Source organism: Oenanthe melanoleuca, chromosome 1 (genome assembly GCF_029582105.1).
Source record: "Oenanthe melanoleuca isolate GR-GAL-2019-014 chromosome 1, OMel1.0, whole genome shotgun sequence".
Taxonomy (NCBI): domain Eukaryota; kingdom Metazoa; phylum Chordata; class Aves; order Passeriformes; family Muscicapidae; genus Oenanthe; species Oenanthe melanoleuca.
In genome coordinates, this window is record NC_079333.1 from 104,822,024 (window position 1) to 104,846,805 (window position 24,782).

Sequence of the window (24,782 nt, forward strand, 5' to 3'; positions counted from 1 at the left end):
ATGGACAACACCTTGCTACACCCCACAGAATAACCTCTGCTCCTGTGTTTCCCCCACCTTTCAATATGGGCTAATAACCAAGAACAGAACTAAAAGAGTCAGGTTAGCCCTAAACTGGCTTAATTCCCAATCCTGTTGGCCAAAGGTCCTTGCCAGGGTTGGATCATCACCCTGAAGAGAAAATGCTAATGACCACAAACCTCATTCCAGGGGGATACAGAACCCATAAAACCAGTAAAATCCACAATAATGAACAAGGACACAGCTCCTCCCCTGCTTTGTGACATGGAGCACACCCTGCACCAGGAGGTGCTAATGCTGGAATTAAGAATTATTTTTGTTTCTACCTGTTCACACAAATTTTCTGCAAGGATATCCAGAGAATAAAAATACACTGCAATGAGATCACCAGCACCTAGAACAGCCAACATGCCCAAGCCAAGCACCTGAAGGACTGGGAGGAGGAGGCAGTGAGGGCTGGCTGAACTCAGAGACAGGAGCAGAGCTCACTGGGCTGTCTGTACATTGCCTTTGGGTTTGTGAATGTAAACTAAGTGCAGACTGAAGTATCACTCCAAAGTCAAGTTCCCAGCACTAAGAAATCTGAAGCATTATTCAAGATTTGTGGCCCAGGTGCTGCAGCATTTCTTTGTTTTTGTCATTTCTCAGAGTAGATCCCAAGCTCTTGGAGAAATAATAAATCTAAGAATCTGGAAGTTTTTAAGGAAAATACCCCAAACACAACAGGTAGCCCTTATGGTTAAAAAGGAACTTGAACTACACACAACACAAGAAGAAGTGAAGAAAATGTAGAAAGTTAAATATGAAATCGATCCTCTTTATTCCACAACAATATCAAAATTCCACAAGTATCAGGAAAACAATGCTACTGTTCTTTGAAGTAACAGGGCCCAGTAACCTAAAAATACACTGAAATAATGAGAATTTTTAGTTCCACATAAAAAAAAAAGAAGTCTATGGATTTCTGAGTAAGAGAAGTTGGTGCACACAGACACGACAACCTTTTACACAGGGGAGATGACATCAGGCCAAGAAGAATGGGCTAAGAACTAAAATTTCCATTTAAAGTACATTAGCAAGCTGAATTTCACTTGAGATTCACCACATCAGTATCAAGCTTATAAATACTCAAAGTGACAGAATATTAGTTAAAAAGAAAACAGGCTAAACACAACAAAGTAACTCTCAAAGTGTCATGAAAACTGCAGAATTTTGCAATGCTGGAAAGTGGTGGATACATAAATTCCCAAAAATTATCCAGTTAATATAAAAGTAACTGTTGGCTCATATTTGTATTAGCCTTGGGTTTAAGAAACCCACTCACTTATCACTATTATATAAATATAATAAAAATGTGGAACTATATTATAAAATGTGGAACTATATTATAAAAATGTGGAACAACAACGCTTTCTGCTCTGAAAACTAAACATAAAATAAATCCCCCATTTAATTTGTAAGGCAGAGGAACAGGAAGAACAAGAAAACAATGAGATGATGCTGAGTGGCAAAGTGATCCACCTATCCCAGTAGCAGAGGAAATGAAATGCAAAGGTAAGATGGAAGATGAAAATGGAAAGTATCTCAGAGAATGACTATGAAAAAATGCAGAAGGAATTCCAGGACAGCCTGTGCTCTTTGTGCTCTTTCAGACAGAGCTTCCAGAGAAGTTACCTGTTAGAGAACAAATACACTGCACTGGTGGTGATGATCCAGCCCACCTGCTGAAGGAATTCTTCACAGTTCTCCCTAAGGCTTGGTCATTGTTCTGTCTACACTGCTTGGGAAAGGAGTTCCCATAGCAAGAGGATCAGTCCCTCCCACTCCCTGGGGCTGAGCATGCTGCCTCTGCACTGGGATAAAAGCCAGATTTGATTCCCCAAATAGCAAGGTGCCTTCCTGCCAACATAGTTTCTTCTGGTGTTTTTTTTTTTGTTTTTGTTTTTTTTTTTTTTTTTTTTTTTTTTCCCCCACAAATATTTTCCATGTGATTTTGTCTTACAAAGATATAAAATAAAGAACAATTAAAAATATGAAAACAATGTGTTTTAAAAATTATAAAGTATTATTTCACTTAAGCATAACCTGTTCTGAGGGATTTTAAGCAAGACATCCATAACACACTATGTGATCTGTTTTTGCAAAAGAGAAGCATTCAGGTTCATTGAAACATGTTATCCCAATGAGTGTTAACAAAATCAGTATTCAGGAGGGTAAGGACCAATGTGCATCCAAAAGAACTCGAACCACACTATGTGATTCACATAGAAAGTCACTCTCATTCAAATCAAAACACAGTAAAACTGGATGATCTAGGAAAATATTTAAGCTTTTTACACACATCTGCTAGTTTATTTTATTTTCTACATCATATGATAGATATCCCACCAGTCTTTTCATGATTTAAAATAAAAAAGCAAATGTAAGTATCCTGAAGAGAAAAATGAAAATGTTTTTTGCTTCCCTTCCCCCCTCCCCCTTTTTAAAATTCTAAGGTATACATTAAAATTGTTAAAATAATACACTTTACTCAAAAAACAGTAGGATCAGGGATAAATGCATGGAGATTTTAAAACACTGTCAAATAAAGGGCTATAGTATCAGCCATGCCTGGATACTGCTGAATAACTGCAACTTTTACAAAGGACTTTTACAAATTTGCTGTGCCAACACCCAGACTGGGAGGGTAAACAGAACAAACCAAAATAAACCCAGCAGAAAGCTTCAGCCAACCATGTAAGAAGCTAAACTGAGGTTCCAACAACATTCACTGTAGCAAAAGAGAAAATGTTTCCTTAAAAGTCTGGACTTCAGGACCAAATCTATTTGGATGACAGAATTCAAAAGAAATGCAAAGGAAACTCTGAAGTGTGAACAGATGCAGGTTCTGTGAAACTCCACCATGAACAACAAAGAATAACGGACACAGAAGTGAGATTCTCTTGAGAAATCAGTATGTCTTAAATATATGCACTGTGAATATAAATTAAAATAAAAAAACAAAGAAGTGGCTGCACACATAGATATCATACAAATGACCAATGCAAAATTTGTCTCATTTAGTTAAAACCACACGAGTGTAATGTGTTAGGCCAGCAAAAAGTAAAATAAACTTCCTTGAAAGCTTGTAACATTTCTATCACAGAAATAATAACACTTACCTCAATGATTCCATCTATGAAAATAATGTAACAAACTTTAAAAATGAACAGCCAAAAGACATCAGCCTAGAGAACTGTCTCTGCCTTGGGCCAGAGAGGTGCAGACAAAGCCAGCAGAGAGGCCCCAGTCACACAAAAGCTGATATTGTTCTCCTGCTGGGTGAAAATCTCACTTGTAAATCCAGGGACATCTGCATTCAGAATCAGCCCTGCCAGGCCCTGCAGAGGTGACCAGAGCACTCCACTCTACAGGAGAATGAAGTCTCTTATCTCCTTCTGTGCAGGCAGCTGCACAAAGCAGCAGCTCCTGGGTTTCATCTGAGCAAAATCCCTCTGATGCTCTGACAGAGATGGGACATGATGTGTAAAACTCTTCCCCACTCAGCACAGCCCAGAAACCCCAATATACTTTACAAAACAAATAATCACTGAAGTCAAGTCTTTTGTCATGACCTCCAAACTTAGTAACCTCTTCACATTTCTTTCTAATTTCTTTATCAGTACTGCTGACACAGGACAGCAGTGTGTCCCAGTATGCCTTTCATGAAAGTCAGTAAGAAAGAATTTAATTCAAGCATTTGATAAGGCTTCTAAAAATCTATGCATGGTAATAAAAAACTGCTTTCACTACTTAAATTTAACTCTGTTTTTTCATAAAGTTATTTATATACTGTACTACATTCTTTTTCATCTAAACTGGATACTGGAATGAAACAGTCTATGAAGCTTTATATAGTCATAAACCCAGACATTTCTAAGTGACACAGAGAAATGTCCTATAGTATTCACCAAAATTTTGATCACCACACATTTAACAGAGCAAGAAAAATCTGTCCAAACCAAAGTTACTCTTTTACTTATTAAAAAAATAATAAAATCAATCATTAAACAATACATTTTTTAGGCAGTGAATATTTCTGTATGATTGTTTCAGAAGAACCTTTACTTTCTGCAGTAAACACAATTAAGTTTTTAACAATAAACTGTGTAAATTCAGCACAGGAATTTACAGAGCACTCAACACAAATAATAGGATTCTGTAAAATGATGAAAAAAAAACATACAATGAAACTATTCAATAAGCCCACATCAGGATATGTTTCTGTATTGCAGAATTTGACTGAGAGTGAATATTAACTACTTCTTAAGTATTTGGCACCTTTTCCCCCCTTGTTTTGAACATCTCTGGCCACCAAGTAAATTGGAAGAGAATCTTAAGACAGTTATCTAAACAAATGAATCAATTAAAAACAATCAGTGGGATGATTCCTCCTGTGGTGCCTGTCCTCCTAACACCCAAGTTAATCAATTACTGAGAAGGAAGATTTCTATTTTGTGAACTGAAAAAAACTCAACACATGGGTAACTTGCACCCTTAACATAATGATTGCCTTTTCTTTTTTGGCCTTCAGAAAAAGTTATTTCAGAGGCAAAATAAGGTATTTCAGCAGGCATGATCTACCATCATGTGCTTAATCTAAAAATAAGGATAACTCTTGAGAAAGAGTAGGAACATGAGAACAAATTTAACTGTGGAAATTGGCCACAGAGGAGGAACAGTAGTTTAATGAAAAGGGACAGCCACAAGTTTTCACCAGAATAGAAGACTTCTACTTGGTGGGATATAATGGTTTATAGGTTACTTGGTCTGGTGGCTTCAGTAACCCCAAATACTATGAAAAGAATAAACAAACAGAACCTCATCCAAGTACAACTGGTGATTTTTTCAGAAGTCTGAGAAAGAAATTTGAATAGTATTGATATAAAACCAGAAATCAATCTCTCACATTCAAGTTACTGACAAGAAAAAGCCACCCTTTCAAATAATACTGTCTGTAACTTGCTTCAGGCTTTAAAATATGTATTTCAGGACACTGCACTCTTTCAGAATTTTATTTTGTATTTTTCTAATCAAAGTATCTTTGGGAAGATTCTATTATCTCCCTTCCAGATAGCATAATAAAACAAAAGTGCTTTTTGATGGCATTTTGCTCTTACAGGTATCTTTATAAGGTGCAATTAAATGCATCCCTTTCTGTTTATGAGAATTACTGTGATGAAGAATGTGAAAATTGTATGAATTCACTGCTGGTTTTTTTTATTTGAAAAGCTACAGCAGACCATTACAGCAATAACAGGTCATGAATGAAGTACTAGGAACCAGACTGGTACTGTCAAGAGCAGAAAAAAGCAAAAGCATTGCAGAAGTATGAGTTAATGTCTGGCAGACCTGTCACCCAGAAAAATACTGAAACTAAGGCCAAGAGGTTTACCAAAGCCCAAGAAGTTATATGGTAACTAAATAATGGGTAATAAATACCTAAAACCTTTCTGCATGAGTGACACAAGTGTTTTGATTCTTACTACACTCATGGTATTCTACTCCTCTCCAGATTTTTTATTTCTCAAAATAACTGATTACCTTTCTATACTGCAGCATGCCATATAAAAAGTAATTTAAGCATCTGGGGCACAATCTAGGTGAGCTTAAATTGGGAAAAAAAGATTCATATTTTGATGCAAATTGCAAAGATGAGTTCTTGGAGGTGCAATCTGGGAAAGTCATGAGCTCCTAGTCCCTTCCTCCTGTGTGCTTCACATAATTTTATCCAATGACTGTTGATGTAAAATGCATTAACAGTTATCAGAGAACATAGATTAGAACTGCAGTGCTGTGCCAGAGCAATGCCATCATCACTTAGCAGCCAATTCCCTGTCTCTGGATCCTCCAGGGGCAGCTGGGCTGGGGGGAAGCTCTGCCAGCCCAAACCCAGACTGGAATCCCTTAAACTTCAAGAATGCACAGAATTCAAGTGACTGATCAAACTGCAACAAGTGCACCAATCATTCACTACATTTTCAAGAGTCTGGACACCAAACCTGTGGCACTGTTTACATTCAGCTCATGCCCCTGCAAAGCTGCACAGAGGAACCAGAGCATTCAAAGCTCTGCAGAAATTCTCTCAAGTCTCTACAAACATAATCATCTACCTGCAGATCAGAGCTGGAATGACTCCTACTCCTGTGGCTCTTTCACTGGGTAAAAACCACACATATCTTGTTAGATTTATGGTATTCACTGAGCTGTTCAGATTAAGACATTGTACTAAAAAGGTCATAATCCATGTGATCACACAAACATTTTGGTTTGATCCAGGAGGACATTTTTAAAATTAATCTCATTATGCCCACATACCATTCTTTATTTTTCAGCAGTGTTACCAGAGCATGTTTACTCTCAAACAACATTAAAATGAAAGATGCTGCTCCCCTGCAGTGGTTATCCAGTCCCCAGGACTGCAGTAACCTGGCATAAAGTGGAAGCCCTTAGAACACACAGAACTGCCAGCACTGGCTCCCCTGTGCCAGCTGCTTTGTTCTACAGATCTGCCACTGCTGTGTCACAGCACTTGCCAAGGTGCCTCTGTGCATTTGGTTCCATCCAGTTTTCTCTCAGTGCAAGGTGCAGATTGTTTTAGAAACAGCTGGCCTTGTCTAAAATGCAAATCCTCTGTCTTCAACATTAATATCCACATATCCCAGAAAAGAAACTTTTCTTGACTTTTACTTTAGACCTCAGTGCTGTGCAGATACAAAGTCACTGACAGCATGATGTGTTTTAGAAGCTGTCATTCAATGAGTGTCTTGGCACTGCAGAAAGACACTGCTGCCTTATGGACTAGCAGCTCTCCAGAACCACAATACAATACAGAGCAATACAGACTTTAGATTATTGTGCCTATTAAATACTGTGTCCAAGTGTAAAAGAAAAATGAGCATACCTTGGTGCTTCACACAAAAAATTTCACACTTGTAAGAGTATTCCTAAGATTAGGCAATTTAATATTAATAATAATAGAATATGTACAGTTATAAAGCTGCAATTCACATTTAAAATAAAACCTAAAATCTGGCCCTTATTAAAAGAAAAAAAGCTATTTTGATGAATTATTTTAAAGCAAACCTATTACTCAAACTCTTAATCACTTACACACTCTAAAATACTCTATATTACAGTCCTAAAAATGTCTTTTTGGATAAAGTGTTGGATGATTCTTTCATTTTATAACTAAAGAAATTGATTTTGTTAACCAAACAAAAAAATGTAGTATGCTTAGGATAAAACAAAATAATACCCAATGAAAACAGATACAGGAACACATTCAAATTTTTATCACAGAAAACTTACATCTAGTAACGTGTGAAGATGCTGATCCTGGAAAACACTGTGAAGAAAATCTAAGTCTTTTTCACTGCAGTCTGTAAGTGCATGAATTTCTTCCAGGCTGTCCAGCACCTGTGAGACTGCTCCTATGGGGCAACAGACAGGGGGAAAAAAAGAGAATAAAAAAATCAATAAAGCAAAGGCTCATGGTAAACTGAACTTTGGAATAGGAAACTTTCAATTCATCTGGTACAACTGGAATGGAGCTTAAAAAAGCTGGAGTTTTAACAGAAAAACTCACTGAATAAATTTTACATATATCAAAAGTACTCACAGATAATGTATTTATACATAAGAAATGGCTTAATATGACAGAGGTTAAAACCTGATTTTATTAAACTCAGCTTTGTTCTGTTTTAGCCTTGCTTCTAACAGTGTCTTATGTAGTGACTTTGATTACTGGTCTGTCCTCACCATTCCCACCCCAACTTTAATTTCTCTTTTTGAACTGCTGGACAATTTCAAATACATACTGTAAAATTTTCAAACATCAGTAAGAATGATTTTGAAATCAAACCCAAAACATTGGTAAAATCAGGAAGAACTAATGCTTTCACAAATATTTTTAAAATCAGCATCAGAATAAAGGAGGGAAGAGGGAGAAACACCTGACTGCTGAACCTTTGGGGGATAAAAAAAAAAGCTATAATGTGTTTTTGTTCTGTTTGCTCTGCTTGCCTGGCTATCTCCTACCCAGCTATTACACTTGCTGCTTTTTCACCAGGGCATTGTTTTGGGTCACAGGGTGATGGGGATGATTTTTATATGGCATGGGGGTGAGAGAAGTGAGAGCTATGGATACAAAAAAAGAGCAATGGAAGGCATTGTGGAAGGTGGAAGTCCATGAGGAAAAGCTGAACTTTCAGCAGGAGAGGACAAAGAAACACAAATCCACAGTAAACCAGCCCACAGTGGTTCTGTGTGAAACAACTTGTTTAAAAATCAGAGTATCAGTGGTGGCTGCCACCTGTGTGCTTTACTAGAATGCCAACTTTGGCATTCTCAACACCCATGGATCATGTCTTCACTTCTTCCACTGTGGTACAAGCATCTGGTAAGAAGGCAGCATATCCAGAGAGAGTCTGCAACAATGCTGGTGGTCTGGCAGTGAACTACTGACTGCTTTTTCATAAATAAATCCTTAATTCTGGATACCAAATTATACACATTCTCTATTTCACTGATTTCTCATCAATATACTTATGCTGTTTACTTACACATTTGCCTGTGTCTTCTTTACAAGATAAAAAACATCTAAAAAATTGCTGCATTCCTTGAAATTCTATCTTCTATTGCATGAACAATTCTTACCAGTCCTCCTTAGCTCAAAGCCTGTTGTACTGCATTTTCAGAATGTAACAAAAACAATATACACAACTGCCTCTTAATCACACAAGGAAAGAAGTTAACTTATTTCTCTGAAAATCTTGAAGAACTGGAATAAACATAACAAAATACACAAAAACTACTATACAAGAATTGCAACCTCATGGCTTAGAAGGAGAAATAAATTACAAATTTAGAAACTCTTGCATCACATTTAGTACAAACCTCAGCCTCAGATTCTCCTCACAGTTCTTTATACAAGGTTTGAGAACCACAATATCCCCTCACTCACAACTCACATCTCAGGAACAATAAAACTTCTTAGTTCTCTCCCATCAAGTGTGTCTGACTGCTTATACCTATTTAAAGTACTAATTTATCTTCTTTTAAAAACCTGTGGCTTTCAGCAAATGAAAAAATGGTTTGACTTTTAGTAGTGCTGTGCATGAGGTCGGGTGCACTGAAAAAGAGAAAAATTTGCTTCCTCTTTGATACTGGACAAGGCTGCTCAGCTGAAAGGAACCATCCACATCCCACTGCCAGAGACACAGCAGGAAACCTGAGAAAATGTAAGGACTGGGGATCTGCTGGTGAGAGGATGGAGAGATCACAGCTAAGCCCCAAAGACAAGGGAAAAAAACCACCCAGAGACCCAGAAAGGACTGCACTGTTTTCTTTACATGTTTAGCACATCAGTTAAAGGCTGATGGACTTGGAGATCTCCAAGTCTGAAGGAAAGTGCTTGACTTTTCAGGATCCAGTTGGCAGAAGAAAATTTGTTAAAATTCTCTTTTATTTCTGCTCTTTTCACGCTCAGAATTTGAATTCTTTTACTTTCAAGCAAAGTTTCTTTTTCTGGGTTCAAAGCCCTCTCTGTGTATTTGGAGTATTTAAAGAAAACTCAAGAGAAGAATCACTTCAGAGGCCTGGGTATCTTAAGAGTCTCAAATACTGCTCAGTGTTGCCCCTAATCACCAAAACCTGAGCCAAATCTGGAACCAGTAAGAAGTGTGTTCAGAGTTGCCTGCAGTGCTGTGTTATTGTGAAACACTAAATGCTCTGGACCACCACATTTTTTTTTATTTGACAGTATTATTTACTTTGCAAACTTTATTTTGTGCAGTACTTTGTGCACTTTAAAATGGAAATGAGTTATGGTTTTTCAATATTTGTATCTCAACTACCTCTTGAATATTTGGGAATTTTAAAAAAATTAGGGTTTGATCATTAGGTCTTTTTTTTTTTTTAATCCTGTCCATTGGTCAGATTGAATAGAAGGCTTTTAATAAACTTTTCAAGAATGCCCATAAGAAATTTAATGGGACTTTCTGACAGCGATTTTGTTAATCTCCCAAGTGAGAGTTTTACCTTATGCTTTATGCTTCACCTACTGCCATACCCCTCACTCATGTACAAATAATGTGCATCTGCATGAGAAACTGGCATAGCAGCAATATACTGACAGCATATTAGTACTTAAAAAAAGTGACAAAACAATTTTACAGGCATCTTTGTGAACACCTAAACTCTTTTTGTTATAGACATCTGTTAAAAAAGTCTAAAAAGTTCCTTTCAGAAGAGTTTAAAATTCGGGGAAGAGATACTATGTAAAAAAAAAATTAACCAACCTTTACAGCACATTGTTTCTAAAAAGATTCATATTCAAGCTAGATTTCTAACCTTTGGGGAAAGTGTAAAGGCACTCAATATTTATAATTAAAGCTTATATCCTCTTGAAATAGGATTTAACCTCTTTTCAACATTGCAAGTGCACCCACAGTTCAGCCTCAGAACAGAATAATAAAGAAAGGACTTAAGTGAATTACTACATTCATATAAATTAAATCTCAGACTTCTCATGGTCTGTAGCAGATTTCTAGACAGAATCTAGAAATATGCAAATTAGAATGACGCATAAATATTAGTAAGGCAGGAAGATTCAGGAAGCTGACTAGCTTGACTGGCTGTGTTAAGTTTGTTTTTTAAGACTCCATAAAATAAATCTTGTCAGAAAATGCAGTTCACTGCCCCAGAATTTTCAAGCAGCCCCAACTTTGGGGTGAAATGAATCTTACCCTGTACCTTAAGTTCCTATAAAAACAGATCCAATTGCACAGGAAAGGCTGCAATTCCAGTGATATAAATAGAAGACTCTTCTCTGCAGAAACAGGAACAAAATCCACACCAAACATGGTTCTGTAAGAAGACTCTGGATCCTCCTGTAAACGACCCCAGTGTCCAAAGGAGCAGTGACACAGGGCCATGGACACAGCCTTGTCTTTCTTGTATTCCCATAAGAATTACCAAGAAAGGATGGCTGCAGCTATTCAGAGTTTTCTGGGGACTGTCAACTCTGAAAAGTTGAAAACTGTGGGTTGTCATATACAAAAAAGAGGAAAAACCACATTCAAAATGCTTATGACAGTCTCCTGCAGTCAGTTCAATGCTTTTTAGTTAGTGGAATGGCTTCTTACGGATGATACCAAATTGCTTCTGAGGCAGATTTATTATTTATCAGAACTATTTATCATGTATTTGCTTTATGAGGCAGAAACTTGGGATTTTCTCTTTATGCAATGCATAGTCAAAGTTAGCACAGACATTTTGTGCAGGTTCTGTCACCTCATTTTTGGAGATGGCCAGTCAGAAACAGTTTTCTTTTACAGCTGAATTCTGTCTCTAGAGTCTTTGTAGTTCTCATACAGTGCACCTGAAGTTTCTATGGACACTGGTTCATCAGGTTGGAAGTAGGCAAAGCTTTGGTAAAATAGTGTTGTTGCTACAACATCCAGCTGTTCTAGTCTGGAACAGGTGGCTTGACCAGAGACTCTGAACTTTAAAGGTAGGGAGGAGTTGCTTACTTCTCCCCAGAATTAAGTAATATTCCAAGAATTGCCTATATATTCTGCAGTAGTCATGTGTCCCCCCAGTACAAAACATCCCCAAAATTTGCTTTCCTAAGGCCTCCCAGCACACCAGGCAAGTGTAACTGGCTCCCCCTGTTATGTAACAGACAGTAAATAGAATAAGGAACCTCCTTTCATGTGACATGAGATCTGCAACAGTGTAAAACTGAATAAAGTGTTTAGGTAAAGAGACTCAAATATTGCTACAAAACACAGACTACATCCTGACTGCAAACACATTCTGACAGAGGGCAAAAGAACTCTGATTTATTTTTTAATACTGAAGATTACAAATGCTCATTTAAGTCTTGGGTCAGTCATAAACCTGCTTCTGAGTAATAAAAATCCAGAACTCAGGAAGCCTGATGCTGTTTAAACACAAAATTATAAACCTATGATCTTTTTGCCAGTCTCCTGCAACAACTATGCCAGGAAATAACTCAGCAGAAGAACTTATAATAACCATTATAATAATAGCATGTATTTATTAAAGAGACACTGGCAAAATCTAAATCTCTTAGATTTGTAGAACAACATAAAATGAAGTTCATGATAACAGCCACTCATTTCAATCCTGCTCATTCTTATAAACTTCCTTTATCTGATTGGCTTTTCAACTATTCTTTATGTTATGTATTTAGGTAAGTAACTATGTCTTGAAGATTTTATAGTGCTATTTAAATGACTAAGCAAGGCTTTGATGTCATTTGCAATTTCTCTATATTTCACAGTTCAGTCCTCATGCCAGCCAATCTACAACAAACAGAAGCTGATTTCTCTCAGCCTCATCTCTTAGCTGCCTTCTCATGGGCAGCTTCTGGAAATGACATTGAAAGACCAATCCTGGCTCTTAAAGCACAGGCATTTCAGAAGGCAGGATTTACATTTTACTTTGTGAAGAGGTCTGGGGATAGCACAATCCAGCAAGGAAAGACAAGAAATCATCAGAAATTGTTAAATTTTAGATAGACCAAATATTATAACCACAAAATGAAGTCACAGTATACAATCTCATGAAAAAATAAGTATGGGCATTATTATAAAGTGCAGACCTTTCAACTACTCTAAGTGATGTAACTTCTTAGATTTAGAGAAAGCCAGCTGAGCACCAGCTGCTCTTCATCACTTGAAACAACCTCTGCAAAAATCACTTGAGTTGAGATACCTCTGATCTCACACAGTAATTTGGTGCTCTTTGCTGTTCACTGGATTCCAGAGCAACTGACTCTGCAGGAACAGATGACAGCCAAAGCAGGTGATGTATATACATGATTATAATAGTTTAAAGTAAGGTGGGAGATACATATTTCACATATACACAGCAGTGTAATTAAAATGTAAGGCAAGTAAAGGCTCTGTCCTGCTGAAATTTGAGCTATATAGCATTTCATGACTTCTTCCTTCTTGGACTGAAATCAAACAGTGAAGTTTAGACATCCTATAAATTTACAAATAAGCTCCTACATGCACACAGTTATGTGAATGTTACTGGGAAGCAAATAAGGCAGTGATAATATAAATATATTATATACATACACTATATGTATATAAAACAATCAGGAAGAGTGTAGTAAGAGAACCAGAAAGATGGAGGTTTATGGAAATGACAATAATTTAGAAAGAAGACAGTTGGTGCAATGGAAGGGTATTGGGATTTACAACTACATTAAAGAAGATAAGACCATCTAAGGAACACAAGAGGAGAGGAAGGCGTGTAAAAGTCAGAAAAGAAACTAAAGGAAGCAGGTGTGAGACAGAAAAACAGGGAGAAAGAGACTAAACAAAGGCAAAAAGGAAAATAAAAAGAGAAAACAAGCGATTAAGTGTTTCCAAACAGCAGAAAGAACGTAGAGGAGAGTCCTATGTATGGAAAACAAAAAGAATGGGGGGAAAGAGGAAGTGGTGGTGGAGAGGACAAAGAGGGCAGCGAGAAACTGATGCTTAATTTTGAAGAGAGACTTCCTTTTATCCTGCACATACAGGGCACTGAGTGTAGGCATGACTCCAGCCTTCTCCTGCCTCCATACTTGGCACCTTCCCACAGTTTGCTAACTCTTTTTCCCAGAGGTAACAAACTGAAAAACCAGCCACAGATACGATGGAAGCCAGTCTAGCATGGTGGTAAAGAAATATGCAGAGGTGTTGTTTTTCAGACCAGACCTGCAGCTTACATGTAAGTGCACTCATATGCAACTAAAACAAGTATTTTAACAGATGAATGCCCTTCACTATCCCTTCCTTAGATCCTTTCTTCCTCATTGCAAAAATTACTAAAAACCTCCCTCTGACCAGCATGATGGCAGCACACTCTTACAGTCAGTTTGCATAAAAAAAATCTCTATGCACAAACAAAAACCCAAAAATCATGGCACAGGCTCTGTATGAGTGTTTTTTTTTTTCCCCATACAACTATTTAAAAATAATATTACCACAAAACTTTTATATAAAAATCCACTGAACATTCACTCTCATGTTACTGGACAGGCATTTTCAGATGGGGAAATATCAGACAAGGAACCAACTTCCCTCCCAACCTGTAAAACCAAAAGAACAAACCAAACAACAACAACAACCACAAAATTTGTGACTGATCAGAAATGGAGACATGCACACATGTCCTGACCTAGGACAGAGGCGGAGCTGTTAACCTCCAAATTTTAAAATGCTGCAGGAAACCCCAGGTTTTTTTTGGAGATGCTGAATTAGTTGTTTTGAAATGTTTGTGGTTTATATCAAAGCGTCTAAAACTTCACACCTTCTCCTCTGCCTAGCATGGTCTGAAAGTTTTAATTGCTTGTGCTCCCAGTCTCTCACAAAGTGTGCAGCTACCTTGCAGCAGAACTTCCTCCCTACATGCCAACAGCATTCCTTCATTGAGGAGACACACACTGGAGTTATTGAAATCAGGTGTATGCATATCCACAGTGCATATGCATAGATCAGGTACCACATCAGCACAGAAGGATCAAGAAAGTTCATGCAAGCATAGAGCAAGAATATATTATGTGACTAATATTACAGTATATGTTTGGTGGTAGGAAGAAAAAAAAACATTAGTCCATGAAAACAATTTTGGCATGAAAATGCAAAACCAATATATTGTATACTTTATTAATTCAATGAAAATTAAATTTTAGTTCCGTTGTGTTGCAAATATGAAATATTGGGGAAAAAAACCCCAAAATTCAGGTAATTTTAATACTGCCTCTAAATTAGAACCTTCAGAATTCCCTGGAAATCATCCTTCTGCTTAATTATACTGTTGATTCTATATTACACTGTAGACAGATTTAGTCAATACCATAAAATTTGATTTGAACAGGCAGTATTAAAACTGAAAAGAGCAAAGAGAAGCAAAAGAAAGCAGATTTTTAAACATGCAGAGACACACACCATAGCTGACTGATATGCCTTAAAGGAAAACAAAGGGATACCTACTTTCTGCTGCTAGAAGTCCTAGAAGGAAGGCAGCGTTTGGACAAACAACAAACAGTATGAAGATTTCAGAACAAGCGATTTATAAAGCTGCAACCTAGCAGACTAATTTAGCCACAAAATAGTCTCAATAAAGTGACAAGGATCCCCCCAGTTTTTAATATGGTTTTTATGTGAAGCAAATGGCAGATTGGGAGGGGAGGGAAACAAACACCTGGCATTGGGAAGGCAGCACATGGATGCAGAGATATATTAATATAAGATTAAGAGAAATATTAATATCAGATTTTCCCAACATTGGTTAAACTATTTATAAAAACTTATGGAAAGAATTTATTTTTAGTAAAAATATTTAAGAGGTGAAATTATAAAAGTAATTCAACATACTGCAAATGATGCATATCTTCATACAAATATAGTTAGTAAGCAAAATTTAGCAACGTTATATTGAAATTAGAACTTTCATTGAGAAATGTTATGTGAACCATTTAGAAATACAACCACTTCATTATTGCTTTTAATTAACAGTGACTTTATGCCCTTTTTAAAAATATAAACATATCCAAGTAAAGAATTAATAGCTGAAAAATCATAAAAAGTTAATACTGGAATATTAGAAACACAAAAATTCACTATCTCAAACTGACAGCTGTGTTTGTAATACTGAAGGAATAAGTAACAATTATAAGGTGAATGTATTTTTTTCTCCCTAAGCACTCATGTTTTTAAATGTTAAGCAACACCCTTTGCAAATATTTACAACATCAGTGGTAATTTTTACATAATGAAAGTGGTTTTATTTTTTTAAACTTGTGTTGATGAAACTGATAGGTTTTAAAATATGGGCTTGCATTGACAATATTTCATGAATTCTGAATGCCATAAAACAACAAACCATTCTAACTTGTGAGTTCAGCTGCTTCCACGTGCGTTGCAAATAGTGAGCTTACAACTTGTCTGTACCTGTGCTGTTTGACCTGCCTCTCAAAGACTAAGAGATTTAGCTTTATTCCCATTATTAGTATCAAATTTGAAAATCCAGACCTCATGCTGTTAAAAACTTCTTGTTTGACACCACAACACAGAGTCTGACAAAACAGAACAGGATGAAAATTTTAATTTGCACACATCAATCCTGAGACCAAATACCAAAAAGCACTTGCCAAAACGCTGTGTGTGGAATCTGTGCCTTGCAGTGGGAGAAAGGAGGCAGAAGCACTGAAGGAGCCTCGGTGTGGCTGCTCTGTGTGCAGTGCAAAGCTCTGTCTCTACATTCATCTGCCCCCAGAGTGACCACAGAGCTCAGCATGCACAGGAAGGCAGGAAGTACTGCAGCAGTGCCACAGCTTAGCTCAGGTGCTGGAACATGTTTGGCCACTCAAGCTCTTCTCTTGCTCTGAGGTTACCCCAAAACACAGCTCAAGGATCTTTTACAGGAATTTGTCTGTGGCAAAAGGCTGCTCTGAAACTTCTAAGTCACAGCCCAGAAATGTGTGCCACAGCAATTCCAGCAGACATTACAGAGTAACACCCTTTAACCAAAAGGTTAAGGTTTGTTTTAATTAAAAGTCAGTTATGCAGTTTTTCAAAGACTATGAACTATTCATTGGCCTAACTCCAGCACCGACTCAATTCTGAAAATGTGGCTACAAAAAGCTTTTGGAAATGTAAAGTTAAAAAAAAAACCCTCTTCAATTTATCATTTTTTGATTAATCATTACTTAACCATTTTAAATCTACTTAACACTCCATATGAAACAGTTGTCCTCAATTCAGCTTCTCAAGTCAAACCCCAAGAAGTAAAAGAAGAAAAAAATCAAAAGCTTTACACTGGTGATGCTCATTCCCCAGCCTGAGGCACTGTTATGAAAACACTTGGAAACTGTCTGTACACTCTGCTGGGGGACAAGTGGCCAGCACATGACAGAAGGAGAGGAAATCCTGTCTAGAGCTAATGTGCCACAGGAGGTAGGAGGGCCAGGCACTGGGCAGGAATAAGGAGAATCAGATGGGGAAGAGTAGGAGAGAGCAAATGCTGTGAATTTCCCTGGCACCTCATGCATTTCATGGTCCACTTCAAATACTTCCTACTGGGCCAGTTTCTCTCCTGTGACAGATTTAGCCTGCAGGGATGCTGATTTCTAACTTCTGATTTATGTTTGTTTCAGCATATTAAAAATATCCAAAACATTTGTTGCCTTGGGGAATACACATTTTACGATGTCTTGAAGACAGACAAACCAAAAATCAAAATGCTTTACATTCTAGAGAAGACCATGTGCAGAAAGCTTGTAAGCTGAGCTGCTCGGTGGCTTTACTGGAGAAGTTACAGAACACAGACTGTCAGCAATAAAGCAGCACTGTGGTTTAACAGTGTTTTAAAAGGTTTAATCACACTCAAAACTCAGAAACTCTGGTATCTGCCATGTTACCAAAAGGATGATAGCAGGATCAATTCAAGTTCTTCAGAGGTTGGCTGCTGACAAAAGAAGAAACAGACCACCCAGTGGTCAGCAAGTGGTTGGAACCAAGAGCTGTTAACACTGTACAAAGGAAAGCAAGATGTGTACAGAAAAAAACCTGGCTGACCTTAAACAAAATTATCTCTGTTCATTCCTATCTAATTTAGCTATGCAATTTGCTGACTATCACTGGAAAACTCTAACAAGAATATCTCCTTTTCTGATTCTGCCATCTACAAAATCATCTGATTTGCTGCCTGCAGTGCCTTCCTATCCCAGGATAACACTCTGGTAGCACAGGAAGATGCTCCAAGGTTCCAGCAACCCCAGGTTTCCAAACTGAACTTTGAGGAAGAACACCACTAGATTAATTGGGGAAAAAGAGAGAACTGAAATTTTCTGTGTTTGGAAAGCACTGGAAGACAGGAAATGCAATTTGCATAACCAAATAACCATCTATATTTCTGTATATTTATCTCTGTAGGAGTTCTGCATTTGCCTGTTTCTGACAAACCATTTAATTACAATGATAAGCTTCACAAAATTATATGGGAGGAATAACTGGCAAGCACATCTAAAATATTAAATGCTCTTCATTAAGAGTTTATGATCTGGAATAACATTATGAGATAGTAGAAAGGAAACTTAAAAAACTTTAAGGTAATCAGGATTCTACAGCAGTTCTTGAGTTTTATGTTTAATTTCTCCAAACTAGTTTGGTTCAGAATCATCACAAGCCCATCCTATAAGCTAGAAATATTTGAAAATATTATTGGTGTACTTCTGAAGAGGAAACAAAATAGATTTCCATATCTAGGAATTTCAGAAGCTGAAAGAGGTTTATAGTCTTTTCTTGCAAGGCTCAATGTTCAATATTAAATATTTTATCAGCTGAAGAAGTGGATCAGAGAAACATAATGAAAACTTCCCACTTAGCATGGTTTCCTGATCACTGTGATCCTCCATCAGTCTGATCAACAATGTCAGGTTAGAGAATAAATTTGCTCTCCTGAGAATTCCAAGCTTTTGTTTCAGTTATTTCAGAGATGAACACAAGCTAACAATGGATCCAGCACAAATATTCTGTACAATTTAATGTGCACTAGCTTCAAGTATTCTGTGAGTGGAAAAAAATAGAACTTGCAGCTTTCCTGTATAGTGGTATCTGCAATTACATCACTCAGAGGAAGAGACATGTCCTGTTGATGTGAGACTGAAACTGGAAAGCAGAACTGCTGTTTCCAGATTAGGAAAGTTGGCATTGCCAGTCATGTTGGTGGCCATTCACCACTGAAATGGGGGAAGTAGGTGGAAACAAAAATTAAGGCACTGCAAGTAGTTCTAGGTGAAGTAAAACTGACTTATTCTTTCCTTAGGAGAGTAGGTGGATCCTTAACTGAAAGTACAAGTATCCAAAAGCTGTCTGGCTGAGCTTGGGCCATGAGGCTTTGATCACCCATTTGCAATAAATGACCTGAGATTCTTATTCATTCCTATGGGAATTATGAACAGTGCTCATGTCTAAAGACAAAACAGTCTCTTAGTTTTAGTACTCAAACTTGGATTCCAAGAAGTGGAATTAGAGAATTTCAACCAGAAGTTGCCCCCATTCTTATGGGGCATATAATTCTTATTTTAATGATATTGAAATAATTTATAATAATAATAATTTGCTTATATGAAATAGAAAGAAATAAATAATTAATATATGCAGTCTATACATAATTTTCTCACCTATAAAAATATTTTTACAGAGAAATACCACACAAGACACACAATTAAGTTCCTGAAATGTCTTCTAGAAAAGTCAGTATATAGCTAAAATATTCTGCCAGTACTCCTAAATTGTTTAGAAAAATTAAAGACAGTCCTTTTGGTCTTAAGTTTTTCTTCAAGGTTCATTTAAATTGATCCTAAATCCTAATTTTAGATCAGACAGATCAACCCAGACATTTGAACTGCAAATATTGATGTCAAAATTAAGATACATAAATATGACAGGACTGTGTTAGTTTAGGGACTGACAGGTTATTTAAATTTCTGAATATGGGCTATGGACAAAAGGATTGCTTGAGTAAGGTCACTGTCCCACCCAAGGCCTAGATCACAGCACAAGTATTATCTTCCCCTTTGAGGTATGATGGGAGGTCCCTGAGTACATTATTGTCTCCCTCTGAACATCTGGGGGTCAGAAATACTGTCCAGTGTGCTTTAAACAGGACATATCTAAATAATTTTGTTATTCTCTAAAGCAGAAGGTCAGGAAACTTTGGTACATAATGGCTTCTTTTTATAAATAACTATCAGTAAGTTATTAGAGCTTTGCTCCAGCCTAAGAATTCAAGACAAAATTTCAATAAGCTTTTATGGTCAAGTAATATAAAAAGAAATGTGAGATTATAACATTATTTGTAATTAAATGTACATACAAGAAAAATTTAAAAAACCAGACAGAATCTCTGTAGAAGCTTAAAACTGTACTGAGATTTTCTCTTTTTTTTTTTACCAGCTGTGAATGCCATTGTGAATCAAAAATATTTATCCTATCACATGTAAATGTTAACTTAACATTCAATTTTATGGTACTCTGGTCAGTATAGACTTAAGACAGACTGACTGCAGTAAATACACTTTCTGTTAAAATACCTGAGGAGGTGGGGTCTTCAGAGAAGTCTGGCAGCTCTTCAGGGGGGTCACCATAGAAGGAGTTGAATTTGTGGCTTGACACAGCTGCTAGTACTGCCCCCTGAATAAAGATACCCACAGTCTCAATTACACAAAGGATAACAAAACATTTCCAGACACCTTGGATTACTCAATCTCCTGAGGTCTCCTGTGTGTTGATATTTTCAATGAACAGCAAATAAATTTTCTAGTCATCAGCTCTGCCTCCCTTTTATCATATCTAACAGAAGACCTGGTCATACACTAATAAACAGCAAAAATATTGTTTCCAAGGGGATTCATCAGAAGAGTTCCTTATGTGAATATATTTTGAAATAATAACTCTATAAATTCATAAATTCACACTGTACTACAATTTAAACAAAATAACTAACCTCTTTATATTTTCCTCTTACCTACACTGAGTGGACTAGCAGGAATAAAAATTCACTCTTTAAAGCAAAACACTATGCTTTCATTTTAGAAATTGTCATAATCTGCTGACAGCACTGACAGCACTAGAATACTTTGACACCCATAGTACATCAATATAAAAATAACACAGTTATAAAAACAATTGCAGAGTACCAGAATGAGCATGGCAGGGGAATTTACAAACCCAGAAAAATGGTTACCTGCTCTGACATATATTTACTTGTTCAAGCAAATTACACTTTAACCACTCAGGTTTTAATACCTCACAGTTATGGAAGCATAGAAAAATTTCATGAAACTTACTGCAGAACAGTGCTTTGGATAAAATGGCATAAAAAAATAATGAAGGTATAAAAGCTCAGAAAACTAAATACAGTGGCCTCCCCAGAAAGAGATCTAGGAAATACCTGAAATTTGTCCTAGAACAGGAATCAGGTCATTTTCTAAAATGTACTAAATAGCATTTTAATGGAAATACTACCTGGGCATACAAACCACCTATGAGAAAGAGCTGTTCATGAACTGTGGCAACTGTGCATCCTCATTATCAGCTACATGAAACTTTTGCAAAGCAGCAGCTTAATGTGAATACCTGATTCTGAGTTTTATTACAAATTGTAAAACAGCCCATGAACTGCAATGCTCCATGTTTCTCTCATAATTTTCTAAATCTTTCAGTGAATTCAGAAATATTTCTGTTAAATATTCCATGACAGGAACAGAAGGAAAATCATGTTGTTTTGGGCTAAAATGTAAACATTCTTTTCAATATGGCTAAGAAATAAACTAGTATGTACTTAAACATAAATAGGATAAACTGAGGAACATGAATTTGCTCTTCTTCAACAAAGACATTAACAATTACTATGTTCCATTTATTATAAATGTAACAAATTATAACAGAAATGATTGCACGATTCTCTCCAGTAATTTGTATTACAGAGAATGACTGAACTGATTGAAGACCTCATATACATATACACCTCATATACACCTTGGCTGATAACAGACAATTTGCACTGACATTTGAAAACTATGCACTAAGAAAAAAAGGATAAATAGCCTTTCTAAGACATCATGCCAATAAACATGTGTGAAGGCCTGTTGCACCTTTTTATTTTATTGCTGACTTCAGGGCACAGATTTCTCTTAGCACTTTTTAAATGAATCAAGTATCACATAAAGTTTGAGCTGTGTAACTATATGGTTTTAAAACATTCACTTTACCTTTAGTTTTCGTCTTGCATTGAATTTTCTCAATTGTTCTACTGTTTCTGGAAGATGAATCTTGTATGCATAGCGATCTCTCTCCTTAAAAAACCCCACAAAAAACAAACCAAAGGAAAATTAAATACAAGTTTTTAATATCCTCTTGACACTAAGAAACCAGACAAGAAAAGCACCACTCATAAATATCCTAAGAAGAATGAGGATTTGTTGCAAATTAAGGAAAACTTTGAGAAATTAAGAAGGATTAAAGTATTTTGACAGAATTCTTAACCTGGGACAAGGATATTTTCTTTTTGTAATTGTTTCCCACCTAGTAATAAGACTCCAGTTTTTTTTTACTGTCATGCTGTCAGTCTGTGTCTAGCACTGAACTTTGAAGCTGGCAAGTAGAAAATACTTCTGCTTTTTGTAATTCATAAACCTCAGTGAAGCAACCTGTTCATGCACTCTTTTACAGGGTGCTGGATACTTCAGGTAAATTTGGGAGGTGGGGTACCTGTCCAACAGGGCAGGAAGTGCCAACCCAATGCCAGCCAGGGAATGGCACAGGAAGAATTCTCCATTGTAGGTGAAAAATCTGCCAATGAACAACGGCAGTGGCAGAAGGGACAAAACCTGCAGCTGCCACCTACCTTTTCCCCCTGAAGTTATATAAAATCATTGATTTAATGTGTTTATCACATGCTTCTCCTGAATCAGTGAAACCACAGCAGTCTCTCTATGGCACTAAACATGTCTCTGCCTCATGCTGTATCTGCTCCTATCTATAAATGGTTTAGAAAGTTCTGAGTCAGCAGAGAAGGAAGTTTATTGTAGGCAAAAATGAGAGGACTGACTGGTAGAATGCCTGGCCTGAGCTTGCAAACAAAATTGTGATAAACTAAATCATGTGACTTCCCACAAATAACAACATGATCAGAAAGAGACCACAGATGCCAAAAGAGACCACAGGCTGAGCTTGCATATGCACATTACAGAATTGTCTTTTTAACAAACCTAATTAGCTTAGTTGCTCAAACAACAAAAATCACAGGTTTTCTGCCAAGACAACACCCAACCAAGCTCTAGCTTTGGCATCTCAATGTGGGTATGCTCTCAAAGTGAAGAAAAAGTCCAACTACAAGCAGGTAAAAACAGATCACCTGTGTTTGTATGATATCCTGGTATTCCAAAACATTGTGATCATTTCCATACTTTTTGATATTTGATACACTATGTATGTCCCAGATGAACAGACAGAACTTTGGCTCTTTTTGAGTGAAATGGCTTGAACCTGCAGTTTCCCAACACTCAGAAGAGCTGCCTCAACCACTGTAATTTCTGAGAGGTGAACACTCCTATTATAAGAGACCATTCTATAGCTTGGAATACAAGAGTCAGAGGCAGAAAGACAGCAGAGAAGTGGAAGAATGACTCCATTCACTGGTGGTTACACCATTTACTTGGAGGGAGAAGAGCCTATGATTCTGTTCTTCCCAGGTTTTTCCTTTGTGGGTTTCTCTTTGTCTCATGTAGAGGACAAAGAGAGTCCAGCTGCAGACACCAGATCAGCCTCCTTTTAAAATAAGTGCCCTGTTTAAGTCTCTCTACCCTGGACACCCACTACAGAAAAGAAGCAAAGGATAACTAAGAAAAATAGTTAATTCATCTCCTTCTGCCAAAGAAAATACAGTGCTCTGAACCAGTACTTTTCACCTTTAAATTCTGCAGCACAGCTCATCATTCTCCAACCCCAATGTTTAGCACAGACTAGTAATGGACTGCTGAGAAGCTACAGGTGTGTTTTCTCCTGCTCCTGTTGTAAACCTTCAGTGTGCAACAACTACTCTTCCACTGGCTTAAAATGTGTTATAAATTCTGCCATCACTGAAAAATAGTTTGATTACCAGATGTCATATAATTTTATGCAGTAATAGTGGCTTTGGAGCAACACTCCACTACTTCCTTCCCTTTAGGTGAGATATTTTTAAGAATCTAATGTAAGGAAGCAGCACAGCTCAGCAGCATAACCTACAGCAGTAGAGTGAATGGCTACATGAGTAACAGGAAAGACATTCAGATATGACTGAGCAAAAAGGAGATCAGAAATTACCTCTCTAGAGTTTGAGAGCCACAAAAGGCACATTAACACCTTCTTTAAGCTTTATGCTAAGCACCCCTACTCCCTGCACTCTGGTGCTGCTGAAGATGTCCAACTGAGTTTGCTCTTAAGCAAGAGTTTAAACCTGGCAATTATCAAAATCTCAGGCTCTAATCCTACACAGCATTTAAAGCACATTATCCCACATTCCATACAGTTCATGTCTACTTTGAAAAAGCTCAGAAAAACAAAGAAATACATGTTTTTCTCCCTTCAATAGGGAACTAGCATGTAAACAGCTGCTTTTACTACCTTTAACCAGGGGTGATTCAGTGCCTCATACACTGTTATCCTTTCTGCTGGATCCAGCATAAGCATGCGGCGCACCAGATCTTTGGCACTTTCAGAAATATGGCTCCATTGCCTAGGATTCATCTGATTACAGGCAAGAAAAAAAAATTAAATTAGTGATAAGTATGTAAGAAAAAACCTGGTGTTTATGTAAAATAACTGCAGAGATTTAACAGTGGTTGGTGCTTGTAAACCTTTCCATTTAATGGATGTAAAAGAAAATTTCTAAGTTTTTTAATAACTTGTAAAAATTGAACACCAGTTGCTACTGAAATGGCACAAAAATTGAAAACATAAATATTGACGTGTCCTTATTATTATGTTATAATCACAGTATAATTTCTACCTACTCCACATTCTGCTCAGGTAAAAGTGACCATCCACTAGATAAAAAAAAACCAATTAAGCTCTGTTCGACAATTAATTACCCATAAGATAAATGCAGAAATTAAATCTATTCCTGGAATCAATATATGGCATAAGAAT

General features: G+C 36.9%; 1 protein-coding gene across 5 annotated transcripts in view; it reads right to left on the reverse strand.

The window, feature by feature from the left end:
- CASK (calcium/calmodulin dependent serine protein kinase) overlaps positions 1–24,782 on the reverse strand; it is a 186,807-nt gene that overhangs the window by 45,576 nt on the left and 116,449 nt on the right. For 4 of the 5 annotated variants that reach the window (XM_056482692.1, XM_056482688.1, XM_056482682.1 and 1 more), the window contains exons 8-11: positions 24,258–24,380; positions 21,863–21,946; positions 20,183–20,282; positions 7,372–7,493 (exon numbers count right to left, since the gene is read on the reverse strand). In XM_056482692.1, coding sequence (XP_056338667.1) covers positions 7,372–7,493; positions 20,183–20,282; positions 21,863–21,946; positions 24,258–24,380 — 429 coding nt within the window. Of the gene's footprint in view, positions 1–1,695; positions 1,784–7,371; positions 7,494–20,182; positions 20,283–21,862; positions 21,947–24,257; positions 24,381–24,782 lie in introns of those variants that run through there. The other variant, XM_056482702.1, reaches the window with a different exon arrangement.